The sequence below is a fragment of the Anastrepha obliqua genome, chromosome 1 (genome assembly GCF_027943255.1).
Source record: "Anastrepha obliqua isolate idAnaObli1 chromosome 1, idAnaObli1_1.0, whole genome shotgun sequence".
Taxonomy (NCBI): domain Eukaryota; kingdom Metazoa; phylum Arthropoda; class Insecta; order Diptera; family Tephritidae; genus Anastrepha; species Anastrepha obliqua.
The window spans coordinates 39,106,841-39,131,813 of record NC_072892.1 but is presented as its reverse complement, the minus strand read 5'-3'; the positions used below and the strand labels follow the sequence as shown (position 1 = coordinate 39,131,813).

Genomic DNA, 24,973 nt, shown 5'->3' with positions numbered 1-24,973 from the left:
AGTGTTCCCAAAGTTGCAAATTCAGCGCAAATGTTCAAATTGCTGCCCATTCTGATTCATTTTAAAATGCCTGCAGCACACGCCGCTTGCTGAACAGACTGCTGAACAAACTTCAAGAACAGTTTCGCTATAAGTTTCCAGTAGTTGTTCTTCCCTCTCTGCGCTTCGTCTCCCGGAACACTATGTGGAATCATCTTGAACAGTTCTGACTTTTTCAAACTTATTGCTGAGGCGAGTAATGGTGAGTCCCGTGAGTAGAAAGTTCTTTCTGAACCATCTTTGCGCGTCCAGTCTAGTATGTTCTCACACTTAAAACAAGTTTACGTCTAATATCAGGCATTGTTTTAAAAAGGTTGTACCTAGAAAGGAAAAATAATAATTAGACCGAGTTATATGTATATGTCGCTATTTTACTGTGAGAGTATCATAATTAAAAAAACCAAAATGTCGATAAAAACGTCTCAAAAGCTTTCAATTTACTAAGTCCCCCTGAGTAAAAGTACAAATACATTTTTTATCTAATGTGATAGTGTTAACACATAGCGCCATGAATTTTTTACACAGCATAAAAGAAGAGCTGCAACTGCTGCAAACTTATCCGAAGTAAATGAGCGATATGTAAATTTTTTCAGACATGCTGTATAATACGACTTAGTACAAAAAAACATATTTCTGCAAATTGCAAAGGTAAATTTTGAAAGTTAAAGTAAGGTGACATACCCCACTAATTGACATACATATATTTCTTAGTACTCTTCTTTTTTTTCGTTACAATTTTTTTAGTGATTTTTTTTTAGTATTTTTTTTGTTTTCAAATAAAAGAGGTACTTCATATTTCTAAGTACACAAAAAATGTCTAAGTACATAAATTATTTTACACGCACCAAAGCCGTTATAAAAAATTTACCGAAAATAGTAGAAAATATTTTATTCGAACAGCCTGCATAGTCATCATTACAACCTTCGTAATCGAGTAGATTTGCCCGTGACTATCATTCAGTTGTTCCCGAGTTCGAAGTTCAATGTAAACTGGGAATATCAATTGATACAAAAAATGTTTTCCATCTAATAACTGTCGTCGCGCTACAGGCAATAGCAAGCATCCGAATGCATTTCTATCAGTAAAAAGATGCTCGTGCTTTTTACGACAGCTTCTGCTTATTGAACACACTATTCTAGAAGATATATTAGGAACGTATTTTTTGAGAAGGTATTATATTCATAAGAAATAAAAAATATTTTTTAGTTTTTATAAAATGAAATTCAGGTACTCAAAACAAGTGCTGAAGATTAAAACTTCAGTTTGCAACGAAGAGGTATTTTTTTTATTTCATTTCATTCATTTTGATTTTATTTAATTTGATTTAATTTAATTTAGTTTAATTTAATTTAATTTTATTTTATTTAATTTTATTTTATTTTATTTTATTTTATTTTATTTTATTTTATTTTATTTAATTTTAATTTATTTATATTATTTAAATAATTCTTTCAAACGGTTCTGAGCAAAAATTAAAAATAAATTTTGCTATCAAAATTGTCCAAGAAAATTCAGTTTCTAAAATATCTGTTTGAGTAAACAAGTGTTACTTAATTCCGGTTATTTTTTTAATTTTATTTTTGTTTTATTTTATTTTTTTTTTTAATTTTTGTTTTCTTTTAAATTTATTAATTATTCAAATATTACAACTCACCTTTTTATTTAAATTATTTAAACTATAACCTCGTAAAGTAGTCCAAACCTGCCATATTGAAAACAATGCGAGCTCTGAAAGTTGGACAGCTTCATATGAAGCGCTTAAACCTAAAAGAAGCTTTTTAGATACGCAATTGAGTTACTAGAAAAAAATCCAGATGATGAGCTAATGAACTATCAGCACACAATGATATATATTTTATTTCAATTTTATTTCCACTTAGCTGCATATCCAAGAAAATTGATTTAGCTTAAACTACCCGGTTCGTAAAATTTCCACAGATCCCACATTTCTTGCGCCCATAAAAATAGAAAATGTGTACAAAAAAATTCTGGATTTAATTAGTAATGATAAACTATGATGAGAGATTTAAGGAATTCAACCCAGTATAAATATAATATGTGACAAATGACTCGAACGAGCGAATAGTAACGAAAGTCAATGACGGTTTTGTGTTTTGTGGTTGGACCACTGATGAAACATGACTAACTAACCAGGTGTTCACACGATCGCTTAATTCAGAAGAAATGAGTGAGCAAATATGATGCACTGCAGAGGAATGATTTCTTGTTATTTTACAGATAAAATTAGGCAAGAAAATATTTTCAAATTAAATATAGGTTGTTTTTGAAACTTTTTTTGTATACGCATTACGTAATTTAACAATTCAAGTGAAACGTATATGTTTGCTAGTAAGCAATGTTTTTCTTAATTTTGGGCTTTCACCGAGATTCGTTCCTCTGTGAATTCCGAATGGTAGTCACGCACCATCCCATTCGGCTACGGCGGCCGAATAATAATCATAAATCATAAATATTGCATTACACAAAGTCGTTTGAAAATACAGGCAACTGACGGACGGGTCCTTAGGAAAAAGACAACTCCCACCTAGCACAAAAGGCAAGAAAAGCTCATACTTGTGCCCACATTATAACTGGTTGAAAGTTTGGACGCGCTTCTCCTCCAATTTGTGGTTTGTGTCTTTAGCTGCGCGATCTCGCAGTTTTATTTTGCCTTCCAGCGACAGGTTTTTTCGTCCGCAACTTTTTCATGGCAAAAATGCATTGGCGAAGCGCAATCGTTACTTTCTACTATAATTTTTTCCAATATCTGATAATTTAAATTCCAAATGATGATTAGGAAAACCGTTATGCCATGATTCAGAGATAAGTGCTTTATTGCGCTATAAGATTTGTCGGTTGCAAAATACGCTGAAAGCCATAACGACTGGAGCGCTTGGTAAGGAGTTCTTACGTAAAAGCTTCCCACGGCTGAGCGCGCCATTAAGACGTCATGTCTTGCAACTGAATCAATACAAATTTTTTTTAAGAGTTACTGAGTGTATTGATTATATTACTACTTATTCTTAAGATAAAATTACCGTTCATTCTCATCCCTGGCTTTCATTATGAACTTTTTTATGACAAACAATGCCACTCTATTGAAAACACCTGTCATTTGGAGGCCTTTCGATGAAAGGACGTTACATTTTGTACCGAATTATGCCGTCATGTAGAGGAAAATGAACACTGAACAAGTCCATAAACTATTCGTAACTTAAAAGTGCACTTTAAATCTATTTATTCGCGATTACTTGACAATAACTGTTTTTGTCAGGCAGTTAGTGCCAAACCTGTAGCAGGGCTGGAGTAGAGATCCATTATTTTTACAAGGCTAGTAATGCTGGTCTTTATTTACATCGCCTTCACTTTACACTCAATTAAAAATTTTTAGAGGCACTTTAAGGAACATTTAGCCTCATGGCTTAACATTTAACCTTTTTTATGGTTTATCAACAAAAAATGTGCTTTTGATAAAATAAGTTGTATTACTTAAATATATACTACAAATAGTTGAGAATCAATCATACCAGTGCACCACACACGAAAAAATTAATTCTATTTAATAAATAAAATCATAAATAATTCACTTCCGAATCACTCCATCAAGAGATCACAAAATATTTTTGTCTCCAACTCGCCACGCACTCACAAAATTGCCGGTCATGCCAGTGAAGCCTATAACACCTGGTTAACACTTTTCTTCCACACAATTAAAAGTAATTAATCTACATGTGCTCTACATCCTTGAACGTCCTTCACGCTGCTGAGCGCTCGTGATTGACCAATTTCAATGGCAACATCATACCGAAAATGTTAGAACAGCAAAAACAATGCAGGCAAGTTATACTAAAGCCAAAACCAAAGCCACGTTGAAACATTCGCACACTTATGCATATTTGCACTTGCATATGTGTGTATATGCGCCAGTTGGTACAGCGAAACAGCACGACATCCAACCAACTAAAAATCCAACATGTGGTTACGCCAATTTGTAAACCTTATCACCAAAGCAACGCAACGTAACATGCATATGTATGTACATAATTGTTGTTGGCTATGTTGTTATTGTTATTAGCATCAACAATAGCATCCTCGGTAGTAAGTCGAGAGCAAGCAATAGAGTGCAAAGTGGCGCTACATAGTAGCAAATGTGGCGAAAGTCCAAAGGCAGCAAGGAAGGGGCGAGCACACATTCGGATAGACGGACGAGCAAAGTAACGACCGCAGTTTACGAAATTCACGGCAATTCAACGAATTGGTGCACAGCGTTTTAGCGGGTGTGAGCGCCAGTGTGTGGCGTCAGGATGCGTGCATTCTTGTGCTCGCACGTATGAGGCAAGTTGGTATGCTTTGGCTTAACTTACAGGCATAGATGAGATAGATCAAAACAGACACGCGTGCCGCAAACAATTTCAGGGGCGCACGCTGGACTGCTGCCGATGGTTAAATACAAGCTTCGCGCAGCTGAGTTGCAATCAGTTGATCGATGAATGAGTTGAGATGCACTTGTCGGCGACGCCCTACAGGCCTACAAAGTACCAACACACTTGCCGAGCGCTACGCGGCGCCTCCCTTGTAAGAGTACAAGAGCACGTGACTCTGCCGTTACACTTTTTTAATACATGTGTGTATGTATGTGCACAAACAATCTGTGCCGACAGGCATGCAGCTACATTATGCGTAGAAAAAACCAGCAAGGCAGCTTCAAGTCCACTGCAAAATGTCTCAAAAATCGCATAAAAAACAAACATTGCCAGCGCAATAAAAAAAGTGACAATACAAACAATTTATGCTTACGCAAGCACAGAAAAAACATAAACAACACACATTCACACGAAAATGCACACTTACACTCACACATCGTTTATGGCGTACAACGCGGAAAAGTTGGCAAAACACGCATTGTTGTACGAGTATGGCAAACTTCCTTCCTTTCTTGGCGGCGACGGCGGCAGCGTTGGCACTTGACGTAAGCCACAACGGTTCGTTGCAGCATCCAATGTAGCAAAAGTTGTCAAAACTTTTTATTCTCTTTAAGCGAAGTTTTCTGCTTTTTTCTATAGTGCATATGTATTTTTTATTTTTTGTTTGCTTCTTCAACACGTCATAACGCAAAAGTCACCCTTTCGCGGATAGCCAAAGAAAAGGGAGCCAAAGTAAAAACAAATGTGTTAAGTAAAAACATATGCAAATAAGCGTCTGCCTGAGGCATGTGCAAGCGCAAAGCAGCAATAACACATACTCCTACGTTAGAGGCATCCCTCTGGAAGCAGCGCACAGTCAGTCACAAGTCAAATAAGTCAAGTCAAGTCAAAACAGATCCTCATGTGAAGTCAAACCAGCGAAAGCCGGTGAAATAGATATTCAATAATGCACTTGGCTGCTTTTTTTTGTAGTTGTAGTTGTTGTTTTGCGTTTTGTCTGACTGCATGCCAGCCTGGCTGCATTCATTCATGCAATCGCTCATGCGGTCGCACTCATCCGTCAAAGCAGCGCGCTGCATCAGCGCTAGTGCAAAAAGAGACTTCATCGGCGTCGGCGTCGGCTCTGCTGACAATTTAATGTCTCAAGAATGCGCTTTTCTTTGTGCAAATCGATCGCCCTTTTGTTTTTATTTTCCACTATTTACATATGGGTGTACATGTGCGCTGTTGTGTTGCATGCAACAGTTCGCCGGTATTTTTTGTTTCTTTTTTACCTTTTTTGGTAATTGCATTCCTACATTGCAATCGCTTATTCTGTTTCAGCCGGTTTCTATTTTTTATCAAACGCTACTATCTTTGAATTTTTCTGCATTCTTTGTTTTGCTCTACAAATGTTCAATGCGCTGCTTCTCATTTATCTTTGCTCAGCACTTTCATAAAAACAAACAAAAACAAACAAAGAATAAATAAGAACAAGCAATAGCAACAAGCAAACGTAAACACCTAACTAATAATTTCCTCCACCAATCAAGCAATAAACAAACCAAATAGTAACCAAACATTGCAAACGACATTAATTACTGCCCGCCCAAACATACAAACATACACATACCTACACTCTCTTAGTGAATGAGAGCTTAGTGCTGCATGCTTGTGAACGTGTGCATGTGTGTGTGCGCTAATCACGCACCTTTAAAAGACACTAATCGTTAACGTCGCTGTCACCTCATCCGCAGCGGCGCAACAAAGTAAAGTGACAGACTCGGCGGCGACGCCGTCGACATCCTCATTACTACCTCTTGACTAACATCCGCTAAGTTTAAACTCGGCCACTCGTTCACACTCGCCAACACTCTTCTCAAAACGATTCTGCCGTTGCTTCCCACTCATTAAATCTGCTTCCGTTCATTCATAGCGTTGGTACGGTTATATGGTTCGGTTATTTATTGTTTAGTATTATGTGGTTGTTGTTGTTGTGTGAGGTCTCTTTCGTTTGCTCTGTATCATAATAATTACAATATAATTGTGACTTACCAAACATTCATTTGTGTTTGTATATAAATGTTTTTGTTTGTCATCATTGTTATTGTTACCATTGAATTGTTTAGATTTCGCTTTCATTTTCGCCAAAATAGCGGCATGACATACTAAGAGAGCGAGAAAAATAGGTAGCAAATAGTTGGAGGCATGAGAGAGGAATGAAGATAGGATAGGACTGCTGCTTGCTGTTAATGTTTACATACATACATATATGTACATGCAAATATACATATACAATATATAGGGATATTAAAGTTCTGTAAAATATAAGCGTCATGGCTTTGAAAAAATCGAATAAATTTAAATGCAAATCACCACAACGAGAAATTAGCCGACCGGGAAATGTAGACTTCAGAATTTCGATGTAGCCCGTGCAGTATTCGCAATTGTCGCATGCTGTCCCTGAGAAGTATGGCGATCCGTGACTTGCTAACGAATGCCAAAGCAGAAATTACCTTTGCAAATATTTTAGCAACTTCCGATAGAGTGATGACTTTTACACCACCTTGTTGAACAATTTTTGTTACGAATTGCGAGCTATAGAGGGAACAGCTGTGAAAGGCATTCATACTGTTTGTAGTCGACAATGATAAGCTCGGGCTACTTGATGGAGGACAGCTATGTGTCTGCAAAGCTTACAGTCAACCACATGGACAAATGGCGCGAAAGACTATTAGAGATTGCCAAAGGGGCCAGAATATTCTTAGACATCGCTCGTAGTTAATGAATTAAGAATTCAACAATCGTAAATTGTTCTTGCAACACTAAGGAGGCATTCGGTTGGTCTATGCGAAGCCGCCACTTGAACCGCCAGCTCAGCCAAACAACCATTTAAGGCCGGAATAGCGTATTTTCCAAAATTCGAATCGCTAAACTTTCTTCTGAGAATTACTAGCTATTAATAGCCCCGACTACCTTAAAATATTTCGGAATAACTCAGTAAAGAATTTCGGTGATCAGCTTGAGTTAGCATGGAAGTAAAATACTATATTTCGACGGAAGGAATTCTAATACTAGAGTTGCTATTAAGAAGTGCGGGAAATTAGTTTCTTTCACAGTTGCAACACTTAGCTTGCAATGCCTTCTACTCAATTCAATGCATTTTTTTCTAATTTAGGTTTCGGGATTTTTTAATTTTAGGTTCTTCAATCGAGCGCGCTGAACTTAAGCACAAACGCAAGCAACCTGTGAGGCGCTGTTTCATTCTGTAAAAACCTCTGCAAAATGAAAAAAGTGAAACCCTCAATAATAGTAGGTATCAATCATGCAGAAAAGCACATAGACAATCGACAATAGGTCAATTGCACCGCAACAGCAGGTAAAGGCAGGTCTCGCAACATTCACTGTGTAATAAAAAATGAACTGGAAAGAAGAAGCAGACAAAGTAGCGGACAGCAGCTCACATCAACGCTGATATCACAAAAAATGTGTTGAACGCAAACAAAAGTGCAAACGGGCATCCCCTTAAAACAGAAAGGAAACAATAAAAGGAAAAGCAAAAAGAAACAAGCAGCGCTGCTATCCTTACGTGCCACAAAAATCATGCTCATTTTCATTTGTGGCAGCAACAACAACAAAATATGCAAAACATTAAGTGCTCTGTGCGCCTAAAGGCTACTGATACTGTAGCTGCTGCTATTTTGCATGCTGCCAACGCCGCACTACCGAAAACAGAGACTCCAAAGCACATTTAATGTTGCCGCTGACTGCCAATACACCACCACCAACATCACCATTAATGTACGCTGTTGCTGATGTTTTTGTTGTTGTTATTGCAATTACTCTACTGAGTACTTTTGCAACATCTTGCGAGAGTCAGGCAGTCACTGCTGTTACTAGCAGTTTCCTTCGTTGTACCAATGGATGCTGCGCGATATTTATTCATAAATAGCGTTAAATGTTGGCGCGCCGGTTCAGTTGTTGGCCAACCAACGACCAAACAAGACGACGACGACAGCCGCCCAAGTCGTAGCACTATTGAATGGGTTAACACAACATAACACAACAATCGGTACGACAGCGGCAATTATAACAAATTTTTACTATGTACGTATAGCCATGTGTGCGACCAAACGAGACGAGCATGAAATACGAAATGTGAGTATGAGCGCTTACAAATCGTATTAAACGAGCATGTTGCACGCAGCATATCGGCGGCATTGCAAGTTGTTTGTTGTTGGCATGCTAACGAAGGACCGACCACTCGAGCGAGTCAACATACACCAGTGTGCTGTGCCTGCTACTTGCAACATTGGGTGGGTGCTTCGATATATTTATACACCAATAGCTGTAACTTGCAACGAAGCACATACCCATATATGCACATACACATGTGCAGGTATGTAGTTATGATAACGAGCTGCCCCAACGCGTCGGCATTTCGTTGTCTAGTGGCTGCATGATAGGCACAATGCACCGAAAGAGTTAAAAGTTGGCGCGTTTGGCTGCCCAAATTTGGCGCAACAATACAAGAAGCACATGCTGCTGCAAGACATGCACACGTGCAAATGCACACGCGCGAAGCAGTGTAAAGTTTAACTCGCAAATAGGCTCCCAAAGCGGCGCTACGACTCAAAAGGAGGCAAGCATACGTTTGACATTGCGCTGTGTTGTTGTTACCTATTGTTGGAAAATTGCGCTCAAAATTCTAGAGTTACATTTTTTTGTCATAACTTTTCATGACACCTCTTATGAAGCACATTAAGTATTTGGATTTTGCAAATTCGTTTGTCTTGACCACCTGCGGCGGGCACTACGTAGGAAATATGCGACTGTAGTGGTGCGGTTGGCATTTATATTTTCTTCATATGCCTACTTACAAGTATGTTATGCTTGTTTAAGTTTGTTTGTTGCTTTTTATTTCGTTTTATCTACCTTGTATTTCCTGTCATCGACGTCACAGCACACAGCTTCCTTTCCCAAACTCACTTACCCACGTCCGACGCCCACTGCGTTACTACGCACACTATACGCCTTCGTTGCCAGCGCCATGGTACGAGTCAGCTTCTCTGTAACATTTATTATTATTTTTATTACTAAGTCACACACACACACAATCTCACTATTAACGTTCTTACTCTTGAGAAGTCGCACATGTTCTTCCGTTCTCAATTACCCTCCAATCAGCTGTATTCATTTGGGTAGCCACCGCCGTAGTTTTTTTATTCTTTTGGCAACCAGCTGATTTTAAATTTCATTAGAACCGTCTCTCTTTGCCTGCTGTTACTCATACTCTTTTACCTTTTGTTATTATTACAACATTTTTTTATTTCTGTTTGGCCTCTGTTTTCATCCTTTTCCTTTGGCTCATTTCACTTATAAAAAACAAAAAAACAATTTTTGACTCTTACACCCATTGCTTGCCACTTATTAATGGTTTTCGTCCATTTCATCGATACGCGAGCGTGCCGCTTCGTTCAATTTGTGGCTTTTATGGATCCTTCCTTGCTTGCTAGCTGGCTGGTGGGCTGGCTGATGACTCCCACTGTTCGTCTTTGACTCGCTTGTCGATTATGTGGTTAGTGGTGGTGATTTCCGCTATGATTGCGGTTGAAATTTATAACTTGTTGCTTTAATGAGTGGCACATATGAATTTTTGAGGGGGTAATTGTGCACAGACGCAGAACAGAATTTACTTGTATGCATGCATACGAGTGCGTAAATATTTTGAAATGTGGCACTAGGAAACACTTCTGACCTACATACATATGTACATATGGATTTAAGGTAGAGAAAGCAAATAGTTGGGAAAATGTGTTGACCCATTCATGCTCGGATTCTACAACTACGTAAGTCGTTTCTATTTCTGAAAATCAGAGCATCACCAATGACATAAATTTTAGTGTTGGCTTACGGATCCTTTTTCGCTGTAGTCGTTTTTATCTCTAATATTTAATTAGCAGAAATATGCAGCAAAAAATGGAAGCAGATGAGTATATTTTCTGTTGCAGATGAGTATATTTGAAAAACCACATCTCAATTTCTACCATCCTAAACTCAAACTAATGTATTCAAACGCATCCTTCAAATATTAAATTTAGCCTAGAGTTACTCATTTCACTTAGAAAAAAAAATGTTATACACAAATGACTATTTATGCGTTCACTATGCACGTCAAACGCCTTGCAGCATCTTGTTTTTGTGGTTGACTGACCATTGTTCATATTTTCATGGAGAGTCACATCATAATTTTTACACGGAATTGAACACTCGCGTACCAAAGTTATGAAGAAATTTGTGTGTGAATAAATGATATTTCAATACACATGTATATGTATGTGTGTTTGAAGTAAAAACACATTTCCTTGAGAAGCTGACTCAATGTTGCTATTTAGGGCAAGAAAAAGTGTCAGCTTCAATTTTCGGCAGAGCAGAAGTAGTGATCACAAAGTGCTAAGTATAGTGACAAGCAGAAACAACGAAAAAGAAGTGACTAAGGTAGATATGAGAATGAAAAACAAGAAAGAAATTAAGCTTTGAATAATATAAGTAAATATATTAAATTTTCCCATAGAAAGTATGCCTCCTAACTTTTACTTAAATTTGCAACACTTCAAATGCTGTAAAGTTCCTCATCCAAATGCAGAAGGTTTAAATTTAATAATCCAGTAAGCTTTATTTTCTTAGTTTTTTTTTTTGTATTTTTGAATGACACAAATACCTTCCAGCTTTAAAGGTTTATATTGAACAGCCAGTCAAAAAAAAACCCAGTAAATAGAACGAAAAAAATGCAAAAATCAACAATTAAAATAATGCACAAAAAACACAACAAATACATGCATGCAAAAAAAAGTCAGCTGATAGCACACTTTTTGTCTAACAGAACCCACACCACGCATATCCTGAGTGCAGTCATCCTGACACCACCACCACCAACACAAAACCACGTATCGCGGCTAAATTGTCTGCGTGCCTGCCTACGACACGCTCACATGCCTATAAATATACTGCGATAAATTAGTGTTAGCGTGTGTGCTTGCACGCTGACCATTATTGCGACCAGTAGCAACAGTGGCGGCAGCAATTCATCAGCATACCAGCGACCACTGCGTATGAGTAACATACATTTCGTAACATTAAAGTAAATTAAATTCATCATACGCACTGTACACCCCAAAAGGCGCGTACTAGTCGTTAGCGCTGTTTTTTTTTCTCTCTTTGTGTCTTTAATTGTGGCTGGCCCTGCTGGTGACGACTAACGTCCCCCTAAAAGCGCCACCCACATTCTCTTATAAAAAGCGTAAAAATTCCAGCTGCTACTTTTTGTTTTATTTTGATTTATAAGCGTAAGAAAAAATTATAATAATAATAATAATAATAACGTCGCTGTTGATGAGTGGCGGCGTTAAAATGAGTTGAGTTAAATTTTCGTTGTTGCTTTTCACATTTGCTATCGGTTGCCGGCATGGCTGCCGCTCCTACCGCCACGCACTATATTGCACTGCTGTTGGTTGAATGGCGGCGAATTGTGGGCGCCTTTGGTGGGTTTTTATTATGTCAGCATTCATTGCTGTTGTCGTTGCAGGTTTTGTGTGTGTGTGGTGTGTTTTTTTTTTTTGTATTGCCGCATATTTCACCCAATTTCATTATACGAAGGCGCGCGCACACACAAATACATATATAAATTTGCTTCTTTTATTTTATTCTCTACTTTACTTTTGGTTTACGTTCTTCCTTTTGGTTGCCGCCGCTGCTGGTACGTTGTGGCAACTTTCGCCACACATAGGTACACACTCGCACACCCACAATAAAACACAGTATATGCTATTTTATATACTTTTATGTGTACATAAATTTATGTAGGTATATACTATATGCTATGTAGAAAATATGTACTTTGAGCATACAGTTGCCAACATTATTGCCACACACCCGTCTCATATATACATATGTATGTATAACACTCGCATGCCATGCCAGGCCGCACAATACAACACTGCTTTGCAACATGCCACACCGTCGCCTCTTATGCCATGCCCATTAACAATATCCCTGAACTGTGCTAGCAGCGCCGCCGTCGTCCTCGTCGTCAAAGTGCCTATTCGACTGGTGAGGATTTTGTGCTTTGCGACTGCCTGAATGACTAGCCAACTTGGCGGTCGGTTTGACTATTCGACTTGGTGTTTGGAATTGGCTTTTAAAGGGCGTGTAGGAAATTATGTGCGCAAGGATCAAAAAAAGTCATAAAAGTGCCAAAAAGGGAGTGAATTTTTGATACTGCAGCTGAAGTTAGATTTGCTGCTAATTAATATAATAGTGTTACAAGGATCTGATACTACAAAAATTCTACTATATTAATATTTCGTTAGTAATTTCCTTTTTTCCATTTCAAATTGCTTTATTTTTAATACTCTTTATTAAGATCAAAAATTTGGAAATGCAGTTGTGAGTTTGCTTTATTATTTCTCGGAGCTATGAAATTTTTTTCACTGAAATTAATTTCCCTTTGGTACTAGTAATATTTATTTCATATTTTTATTCAAGTACTTAGTTAATTTTAATATTGTACTAAATTGCACTCTTTTGCTGTGCTCAGAACACCTTCAATGCACGTAGTAGATAATTTTTAATACATATTTTTCAGAAAAACTTTTTAGTACAAAATATTTTACATTATTTCTTAGTACGAAATAATGGCTCTTAAAACTGTTTTTGATGTTGGCTATTTAGTAGTAATTTCATATTTTGTACTAAAACTTACTTTAGCGCTTATATCAATTATTACAATAACATATATTTTTATATTTTTAATGCTAATAAATAAAAGGTATCTCAGACGCTGATTAGTTGGAAAGTTTGTTCTGCACATCGAGTAAAGGAACCTTTAAAATTCCTTCCAAGCAGGTACTGCAGCACAAGCACTCAGAAAATTGCACCAGTATACAAAAAATTACGTATATGACAGAGCGAGCAGAAGGACGAACGGTTCGCGCAGAGAATAAACTACACAACTAACGACAAACTGACGACAACGACGACGACGACGACTAACAGTAGACAGTGAGTTCAACGAAATGTCGATAAGCGAGTGGCATTTCCACGTAGCGATATTAGCAATAACAAATTCTATGAATACATAACCGAGGAGAAGAGTTCGTTCGCAGTCAACGCTCGCAACGAGCCTGATTCGTATGAGCAGCAAGTGTATTCGTGCTTGAATTCATAGGTATATCCTTGCATTATACGCGTACGTACATATACACAATACAAACAAGTGATTACAGATGAACACAAATACATACATATATATGTATGTATGTGCAATTGATTGCGAGTGTGGCGAGGGCAGCAACCTTCGTTGGCTTTCGACAAACGCCGTCATGGCCCACACAAATACAAACACATAGCCATTCTTATGCAAGCCACTATCCTAGGTAAATTAACGTACTGCATACATACTATACACACACATACATGTATAATATATGTATGTATCTATGTACTTCGACAGGCAACCCAACTGGCAACGCCATACCCTTTTTATAACGCATCTGCCGCCATGCCGCAACTTTGGCAATGTGATTCTATTTTATAACAAAAACAACAACAAAAATGAAGGCAAAAAGTACGCAGCAACAACTACATACACATAAACGTGCATATACCTAAGTACATAAGTACAGCGTAGGCAATAGCAATAACAAAAGCGTGGCAAGGCACCGAGAAACGCAAATGGGAGGAAGTAGAATATAATAAAATAAAGCAGTAGCAGCAGCAACATTTCTATATGGCGCCAGCAGCAAGGGTAGCAGGCCTTGTCGTTTGGTAAGGGAAGTTGAGCGCTTTTTATAACAAAAACGCACACACTGAAGTAAAAACCGACTATATGGCAACCCATTATTATAAATTACGAACACACAAGTGCACACACTGGCATAGTTCACAAAGCGCAGGATATACTACACATACTCGTGCACATACACTTTTGTATAAAGTTATAATATTATAATAATTCCAGCTTCATAAAATTTATAACAGTGGTTTGAGCGCTTGGGCTGTGGCATGTGCTTGTTTGTCGAGAGCCAGTGGATGGTTGGATGGTGGGTGGTGAATTAGTTGGGGTTAGTCGTCGGTGGATCAGTGGGCGAGCAAACACAAAAACACAACTTTTCACCATGGCAACGCATAAACACGTACACGCACGTGTGCATGTGTGTCTGTAAAGTGTTCGTGGCGGCTCCATTGTCTGCAACTTGCGCTGGCGCTAGGATAACGGTTAAACGGCAACAACGTGTATGGAATTGCCAACGTAATAAAAATGCACATACATGCACTCATACACAGTGCCTGCATACAAATGTATTTACATAGGTGTACGGACATATATACAATATGTACTTGCATACAATCAAACAGCTTGATAGACAAAAACACGCGCTGAGGTGAACTGAGATGTGAGGTGAAAATGTCACATCGCTTCATGTGGCGCAGCAACGCAAGTGGGCGGCTTTTGTAATGTGGTTTTTTTCGGCTTTAGGTAAATGCTTTTTCACGCAACTGCAACTATGTAGAGTGTCGGCATAAAAACCACTGTATCGAACGGCAGTCGTTGCCGCGCTGTTGTGTGATGAAGTAAGTGCTGGCGAGCGACCATTGCGCTATTGGATATTGGTTGAAATTGTGCTTGCGTTAGGTTCGTGAACCTGATAGAGGGGTTAGAGAGTAAAGAAAGTAGAGTCAGCCGGGATGGCGAATACAAAAATAGTTATCCATGTAGAAGTATTAAAGTATTAAATTTTCAGTACTAAAATGTATGCATATTAGTACTAAAAATTAACTATAAACTTTTAGTACTAAACATTGCTAACAAAAATCTTTACGGCAAATTTACTTTCTTTTTACATTGAATATTAAATATTTTTTGTTCCACTTTTAGTACTTAGTACTAATTTTTTTTTGTGCTCTCAGTATTAACAATACGCGTCTAGTACAAAAGAAGATAACAAAGGGGTACAAGGTAATAGGGAGTTATTGTCTTTACATTATGTACTAAACAGTACGTACATATTTCTTTTCTAACTACATATTTATTTCGTCTCTTTTTATTCATTCTGCATTTTGCTAAAATCTTATCGTTTTTTGAAGTTTTATTTTATTTTATTTTTAGAGCTAACAACTCTAAAAAACTAAATTTATTATTTATTTTTCATTATTTAGTACTAAAACTTTGTACTAAAATTTTCTAGTACTAATAATTTCACATGTCTTCCAAATTTATAAATAGTTCAATTAATAGTATTTTTAAATTCCTAACAGGCGTGTACTAAAATTTAGTACTAAAAATAAATCCTTTTTCAAGAACTAATTAAGCTTTGAAATGTAATTATTTTCAGCTAACACTTACTGAATTTACTTCTTAATTCCTGCTGAATTATCTGCAAATGTCTTTTATTATATTATTTAGATAGTTTATTTGTTTTAATCTAGACTAACATATGTATATACTGGCGGCCGCCATAGCCGAATGGTTTGGTGCGTGATTACTATTCGGAATTCACAGAGAGGTCGTTGGTTCGAATCTCGGTGAAGGCAAAATTAATAAAAAACATTTTTCTAATAGCGGTCGCCCCTCGGCAGGCAATGGCAAACCTCCGAGTGTATTTCTGCCATGAAAAAGCTCCTCATAAAAATATCTGCCGTTCGGAGTCGGCTTGAAACTGTAGGTCCCTCCATTTGTGCAACAACATCAAGACGCACACCACAAATAGGAGGAGGAGCTCGGCCAAACACCTAACAGAAGTGTACGCGCCAATTATTTTTTTTTTTTTAACATATGTACATATTTTACGGTAGAAAATTTGACATCAGTTCTTCAAACTTTTTAGGCAGTATTTTAATTTTTCCTAGAGATTAAAACTGTATGTATAAAATCTCACTTTTCTAATCAACGGCCTGCAAGTTTTCAAAATAATATCACAAGGGTTACCATGCACATTAAATTTTCCCACACAACATGGGGGAACAACCTATGGAAAGTTTCTTGCTTCGTACCCAGTAAACTTGATTCGCTACAAAAACGCTCTATACATTCACCATTTTTTATTCGTATCGTAACGAAGTGAAATGCAATGGCAATAACAACAACAAGCACTGCAAAAGTAATGAACGGCGAACGCGGGGACGGCCAGCATAAAAATTGTGTTGCCATCATTATTTCGTACTTCAGATTTGTTGGAACGTATAAAAATGTACGTTGGACTGTCGGTTGGTTGAATAGTTACTTATTTCGCTGGTTGCTGGTTGGCAAGACTGTACGACCGCCCGCCCGTCCGACCGCTGCTTTGACCAATGCTGCTGTCTGCTTAATACACTACCATTACATTAACAGAATATGAAGCTGCTTGGTTTCTGCGTTGGATATTTTATTTTTACTCCATTTTTCCCCATTTCATAGCTGCGTTTATTCACAACTTTTCATTTTTCATACCGTGTAGCAACAAATATTGAAGAAAGAAAAATTGTTATAAGCCAGCTTGAAGGTCTCGCATTTAACGAGTGCGGAGCCGGCACGGTTGATACGTGCTAAAAAAATGCAGGGTGTGCGTAAAATGTACAAAATTTTATTGTAAATTAATGTTAGTATTTCATGGCATTTTATACGACCAACACCTTGGTTTAGTTGCGTCAATTTTTAAATAAATATATAAATTATTTCTATTTTGAACAAAATAACTACTTTCCAGCGTTTTCAAATAAAACTTTCCAAGTATAGTTTCCATTCCATCCATTTGCATGCATTCATATCACCCTGTACTTAGTGTGCTGCTGATCAACAAAGCACAGGCTGCGCATGAGTCTTATATTTTCACTTCCCTTTACTCGTACACCAACAACGAAAGTTTTATTCAGCTTCACATCGTACTGTGTCATTTTGTCGTCGCCATCATCGACTTGCATATTTTTTCCAACCAACATACAAAATCTTTCTTACGCTGGCAACTACGTAGTCCGCTATACAGTCACTCAACCAGCTAGCAAAATATAAATTCGTTGTACAGATATGCCATACAATCAGCCGGAGCACTCTAAACCCTCGTATTTGCCATGGCATACACATATACTACCTCGCATCGCACCGCACCTTATCGACACATAACCTACAACCACCACTCACTCTTTCCTCATCATTTCAGTCCACCGGTGTTGTGGCTGAATACTTTACTACTTCGCCTCTTTGCCTTCGCAACCCGCCCTGATGCTCTCGCTTGCTTGGCACTTTATTTTTATCTCCACTGCGACGACTGTACTTCGTATGTATTCGGCACACTGGTGTTCTTTGTAGTGTAGCAGCAGCAGCTATAAGCAGTTCTCTGTTCATTGTTATTGCTACATATAACGTATAGTATTTGTTGTCGGTTGGTTGGTTGGCTGCCTGGCTGACGGCTGGCTGTTGGTGTGGTATAGTGTTCACTTGGTACATTGTGCTCGTTTTTTGGTTAGCTTGTTCGCCAACTTGCTGGGTCGTTCGTTGTTGATCATAATGTTGGTGCTATTGTTGTTGTTGCTTTTGATGGCATTCCATTTGTTTGCTGCTGCTGCCGACAGTATATGTACATCGAAACATCAAAACGCAGCAACAACGATATGCGTTCTGCTGACTACAGCTTTTTGTTTCTCAATGTTGTTGCTATTAGTGTTGCCCGTTTCCATTTGGTTTTAATGCGAGTCAGCAACATTGGATGTGGAAATACTCCGTACATTTAAGCTGTTTCGTTGTTTAATATTTTTTGGTTGGCATACAGAGTGCTTTGGGGGAGTTTTTTTGAGAGGAATACAAAGAATAACTTTGTATTTAATCGAAGAAAAACAATTAGAAAATTAAAAAAAAGCTAAAACTCATGAATTTGTATTTTTATTTATAAACTTAAAGAATTTCTAGTATGGAAAAATCGATCCTAAATTTATTTTCTAAATCTGATAATTTCAGAAATTGTAATAAACTCACAAATACAGATTTTTTACTTTTCCCTGCTATTTTAAAGATTAAAATAAACTCACTGATATTGCTAGACACAAAAAATTTTTCTTAGCGATATTTAAAACCAAATAATTACTAAAATCATAATTAGTATTACTCTTAGGAAATTTCTTAACGCTAGAATATCGACTTAAACCGGATTTTTTTCATTTTTTCATTAATCTCGAAAATCCGAGATAATGTTCTATGATGTTTTAGAGTTTTTAAGATAATATTTTCTGTTAAATGGGAAGCTATGTTTAGAAAATTGAGTTTTTTAAACTTGCATATTTTTCTAATAAAAAAATATATTTCAAATGTTTTATTCAATATATCAAAATTTTCGCTTACTTATTAATATATTTTATTTTATTTTTAGGTATGTATTAATCAGCAAGAAGAATTTCGAAAATTTCTAATTCAAAAACCAGTAAGTCTAAAATTATTGATTTAAGAAAGTATTCAAATTTTATACCATAGAGAAATAGAGAAAAAGTTTTGTTTTCAGAGAATTTCTTCTACGCACACACATACATATATAAGAAAAGATGTTAGAAATAGATTAGAAAGGGGCACACTGTAGATTATTCCTGAGGAAACCTGTCAAATATTCTGCAAAACAGTTCTAACATTTCTTTTCTCATTGAAAACTTAGTTTTTACTCCATTTTAAAGCAAACAAATGTCAAAGATTAAAGATGAAACCAATATTCCTCCATCCAACTCTCCAACATAAACTTTCTAATTGTATACCCTGTATAATAAATGTATATGCGCATATATATATATTTTTTTTGTTATTTTTGTATACGAGTAATTTTCTGTTTGCCATGAGACAAAGCAGAATCAGCCGTCGAACCAAGCGACCGCCTAGCAGTCAGACCGAGTCGTCAGGCAACACGAATCTGCTATATGCATTGCAAACAACATTTATACATACATACATATATACATATTCGTATATGTGGGTTTAGTATAGACATACGCTTTGGTATTTCGAAGACTGGCGTGGTGGTAGTGATGGTGAATCGACCGACCGACAAACGAATAGAGGGAATTGGGGAATGTATATAGGTATGTATAGATATTGCATGAACAACGAAGCATACATACATATGTATGTATGTAAGTATGTAGGTGTAAATTTCTGTATGTATGTGTGGGTCTGAATGAGGAGGGTTCAAAAACACGCCAGAGCTACGGTGAGATCGAACAAGCAATGAATGTAGCGAAGCAAACGACGAGTGCAAATATTGTATGACATGTATGGGTGTGTGTATGTATGTATAATATATATGGCATAACTGTAGGAGCGGTGGCCAGCAGGGAATGCAATGATGGATGGAGCGCAAAAGCAAGGCGAAATGGGAATGTGAATATGAGCGTACATTTGTGTGTATGTGAGCGTAGGTATATTCGTTTGGGTGCTTGTGAGATGTGAATGCCTTGATAGAGCTGACGTGACGGCGGCAACAAAAGCAACCGAATAACAAAACAAAAAAAACACAATAATTGTAGCAGCAACAGTAACAACGTTCGATTACGAGCTCGATCACAACAGCAACGAACGAACCGACAAACTAAATTCATACAAACAACCACATTTTGAATTTTCTAAGAAATTTAACATGTTATGTTGCGTTTCAGTCAAAAAAAAAAGGTAATTAATAAGATATTAGCATCCTGTGATATCTAAAGTGGCAAAATCAACCTGGTTTTGCTAGAGAAAATCACTTGAAAAGGATAAAAGCAGCTTTCTCCTTCAGGGGTTGTTAGCGGTAAACAAGTGAAATTATGTTCATTCTTAGCTTTCCGCTTAAAAAAGTAATGTTATACGAAGTAAAGATAGATTTACAGTGACCACAATAATATTTATAGTTTAAATTATTTTTACTATACAACTTTGTTTTCGCAATATCATACCGATAACTGTTGCATGTTATACAGCAAATAGCGTAAGCAATTCTCGCAGTGTATACGCGCAGGGCCATTGGTAGAGCTTTAGTATGAAGCTCGCAAGCAAACAAAGCAATGTGACACTAAGGAAGGAAGCCTCAATGCACTTGGCTTTTCACGTTTTCGGGAAAAAGTTATTTCTTAAAGCTACGAAGAAATTTGAGTGGGAAAGAGGCAATATGTGGAAATTTGAAATAATTTTTTTATTTTTATTTGTTTTTCTTATCTGCGCTAAGCGCGACCGAATCGCCTTTCTTTTGAACGATTGAGTAGTTGAGTTTTTATTAAATGAGCAGGTATAGAGAGTGAGAGACTGCGAGCGCTATTATTCTCAGCGCTCTGTATTAAAAAACAAAACTTAGACTTTGTGCGTTTACCGACATTGAATACATTAAGGAAGTGGAACTGGTTACAACAAAGCGTCGCACTTTGAATTAAGAACTATCAGGCAATGAGCCGAAGTCAATCGATTTTTCGACATGCTAGTCTAACTGTAATGCTAGAAATAAGCTTTTTTTCATACATTTTCTAAAGCTAACATCATAACTGGTGGAAAAGTAATATTCATAACTTTAGCGCATGCAATTTATTTAATCGATATGCAACTTTTATCGATTTACTCCCGAAATTTTCTAAATGTATTCTGTCAAAAAAAATTGATACTTTTTTAGATATTTAGTATTTTCTTTTAGAAGCTCAAAACCAAGTTTTTTTATTGTTTTACCGAAAATTTTTGAAAACGAAATCATCTGCGAAATATCAACTACTTGAACTGCTGTAACTAGTTCTGCTTTTTTCCATATAAATAAATAATAAATAAGAGTTCATAAAATTGATTAATGTTTGATTTTATATGGAAATGCATTTTTTAAATTAAAAGAAATGTTTTTTTACGTTTTTTCTTTGTTTTTGGTTTGGAAATTGGTCCAGTTTCTTAACTACTTTCAGTTTTAAAAATTTCCATAACCTTACATTTTTATAGTCAATGAAATTCATTTGAAAAAGCTTTATAAACGAATATTTTAATAATAATAATTTAATAATAAAACATTGTTCATTGCCGTTTTATAATATTTGTTGGAACTTTTTGGCTTTTGTGCTTTTTTCATTTTTGTTTTAAATATTCTTAATGGGTAAAAGCTTTATAAACGGAAAATATTTTAATGCCTAGAAGAAAAATGTTTGGCGGATGTTACCTGGAGATGTGCTCATGATGGACCTTTAAATGTTGTCATTTTTCACATATAATTGTTAAGGCCGTATTTTGACTAAAAATAGTGAAAACTGAAAGAATCTACATTTTTGCATGGTTTATTTTAAAACAATGGGAAATTTTTGAAAATTCACTCAGTTTTATTAAACAAAACAAAAAACATTTATTTAAACCTGAAAGTCTAATATAAAACATGCAATTAAGAAGCTTCACATACATAAAAATGTACTGAATTTTTTAATATTTATAACTTTTCTAATATTACTTCTGAAAATTGTTTAATATTACTTCTGAAATACAACTCAAAAAAGCAAAAATTTCGACTTTCTAAATGCAAAATAAGCTGCCGGCACAGCGTAACTCGCTTTCGGTAATATTCATAACTAATATACATACATACAGTATGCATACATATTTACGCTTTCAGCGCACGAAAAAATTCTCTAAATAATTCTTCACACATTTATGAATCTTCTAATTATTTTTGCTTTTTTAAATTTAACGTTCAAAAAATGTTTAAAGCAGTTTTTTGCGCACAAGTCGGCGGTTGAATAACGTAAAACACCGAATGAAATGTATCGATTGACGTCATCCAACGCAACGCAAACACTTGTATCACTACACATACATGCATATTTAAGTACATGCAAACATACCTATATACATACATACATATGTATGTACATGCACTCATACATAAGTGCCAAAGTATGCCGCTATGTATGTATGTACGACTGTTTTCCAGCCGCTTATCACAACTTGCTTCGCAATACAACAGAAAGGCAAAAGTTGATAAGCGCTTCTGCTTGGCAGCGTTGGCGCTTGCTGATGGTACTGAAAAAGGAAAAAAATTAAATACTGCAAAATGCCGCAATTGCGGTGGCAATGATTCAATAATACAAAAGAAAGTTACAATGCAAAGTAAAATTATAATAACGGCACTTGCATGGCGTAGGTGCCTGCCCACAGCTGTTTGCGCCCCAACCAGCAGTGACGCTCGCATGCAGTTAACTTATCACTAACATGTCGCATTGTGGCTATGTCTATCTATGCCCTGCTAGCTGGATTTAAGTTATACACTTACTTATAGGTATGCATATGTACCTACATATACATATGTACATATATTTTTCGCTAAAATTTTTAATTGTAGAAAAATTTCGCCAAAAAATAATAATTTCAATTTGCTCTTCTTTCTGTTCATATTCACAACATAAACACGTGATTTATAATTTTCTTCATACAAACTATAAACTGGCAAAATGCTAACGCAAAATTTTACAATTTCATGTGCCCTTTCCGTTGCTATTGGTGCGTGTATCGAAATGCAAGGCATCATATAATCCTTTGGTAGAGTAAAATACGTTTGCAGAGCGCAAAACAAAAACAAGGCAGAATGCATACATACATACATATGTATGTATTCGTTTGAGAAACTGAACCCTGGGCGTACCTACTTAGCCAAATTCCTTTGCCGGCAATGGTGAATTGCTTTTCTGCTCATTTTCTTCATGGCCGTGCATAAATACTCTTCACTTTTCACAAAAACACATGTCCCGTTTTTTGTTTTCATTTTTGGAAATACAATCTTAGATACCTTCTTCGGTGCTCAGTACACTTTCGGTGTACCTTAGTATGTACATACATACATATGAATGTCTGTATGTATGTATGTACCTTCTGCTCATGCTCATGTTCATGCATGCATAGCAAATTTTACTAGCTTTACATTATAACAGTCACTCACTCGGTCAAGCGACATTCGCATTAGTAACGCTGCATTCCATATCCTGTTGCAGCGTCATGCTTAGATATTGTTTGTAGGTGCAGGTATTAAAATCGGCTTTGAAGCAAAGGTGCTGAAGGACATGCCTGCTTTGATTGCATTGTACATTATTTTCCAATGAAGCCATTTCGTAAATGAGTTTAACAGCAAATGCTATTTTTGATTTTCGGCGGCCCTTAATGCATTAAGAAATTTTCTTCAGTGTAAAGTTTGTAAGCGAAAATTTCCAAACTCTTCGCTTTGCTCTCTTTCTATTTTACACGTCCATACATGTGCATACAAACATACATATGTATGTTCCTTGGTGAATTTTACGTCTGTACTATTTTAATGCGCTGCTTTGCTTTGCTAGTACTTCGCCATGCAGATTTTATTTTTAGCTGTTTGTAATGATTTTCCAAAAATATCAACCTTATGTGATGCTGCATGCGCTTGAACAATTTCGATAAGATATGCAGTTGGTTGGCAGTGAGTGGCTAGAATTGCTTTGTGTGGTGTATTTATGCCTAAAAATGTCTAGAGAACAGTTTAAAATGGATTTTTTTGGCACTTAAGCGGAAACAAGGATAATGGTTATTACCATGCGCGATAGTTCCTGCTAGATGTTAGCCTTTCTGGTCGAAAGTTAGAGCGTGAATATGTCATTTATTATTGGTATTTTCTCTGCGCACTCTGAGCGCATCCTATTTTTGAGCTATGCTTGCATTGAGTAGAATTCTTTATACCGTTTCAATGACGTTTTCAGTTAGAGCAGCAGTAGTAAACACCGCTCAAAATACGAAAGTTTCGAAAGTAGTACAAATGTGAACAATATTATAGAAATTACTTAGGTCCAGGTTGTGGAATATTTATTGCTATAACTTCTTAGTTCGAAAATCGCGTTAAAGTGGGTGCTAGGTTCAAGCATTTTTTCGGGAAGGTGACGAATTATAGAAGAAACAAAGTGAGTGTACAAAATATTTCATTCTAGTAGAGCAGTAAGTGTTAAGTAAATATTTGCAAACATGCTTACATATGTACATACTATATATGTATACACCTGTGTTCACAATAATACAGGTGGCGTAAAATTAACCCTAATCCCATGTCGATGGTCGTTGGTGTCTGGCCCGTTTTTTATGAAACTACTGCACGGTGCATGTTTCATACCATTTGTTTATGATAAAATATTATTAAAATAAATTTTTTTTTTAAATCTCTTCGGATATGTTTAGTTAATGCTTAGAAAATACCTTATGAATTTTCTCTCATTCTCTGTTAGCGTTATATAGTAGAAATAAGCGCCGACCCATCGACATGGGATTAAGGTGCCAAATGGCACGTCATGGGATTAGGGTTAACTACCGAAAGATTTATAATTTTTGCAATCATATTTAACGTTTGTGAACTAATCAGTTGTAGCATACAAACAGACAAGTACTGGAGCGCGTCAAGGTCAAATTAAAGATTTCCATTACTCAAAATCTTGTTTTTTTATTTATTAAAAAAGTTATTAAAAAAAAAATTAGTGATTAATTTTGCGACCCTTGGTAGCAGTGCAACGTTTTTGCAAATTTTTT

At 36.4% G+C, this 24,973-nt stretch overlaps 1 protein-coding gene across 3 annotated transcripts in view; it reads left to right on the top strand.

Moving 5' to 3' along the window:
• Positions 1 to 24,973, top strand: part of LOC129244790 (uncharacterized) — a 47,366-nt gene that overhangs the window by 1,885 nt on the left and 20,508 nt on the right. Inside the window, exon 1 of one of the 3 annotated variants that reach the window (XM_054882644.1) lies at positions 208 to 241. The exons of 1 other annotated variant lie outside the window; for it this stretch is intronic. In XM_054882644.1, coding sequence (XP_054738619.1) covers positions 239 to 241 — 3 coding nt within the window. In that variant the 5' untranslated portion in view covers positions 208 to 238. Of the gene's footprint in view, positions 1 to 207; positions 242 to 24,188; positions 24,358 to 24,973 lie in introns of those variants that run through there. One more of the 3 variants, XM_054882651.1, reaches the window with a different exon arrangement.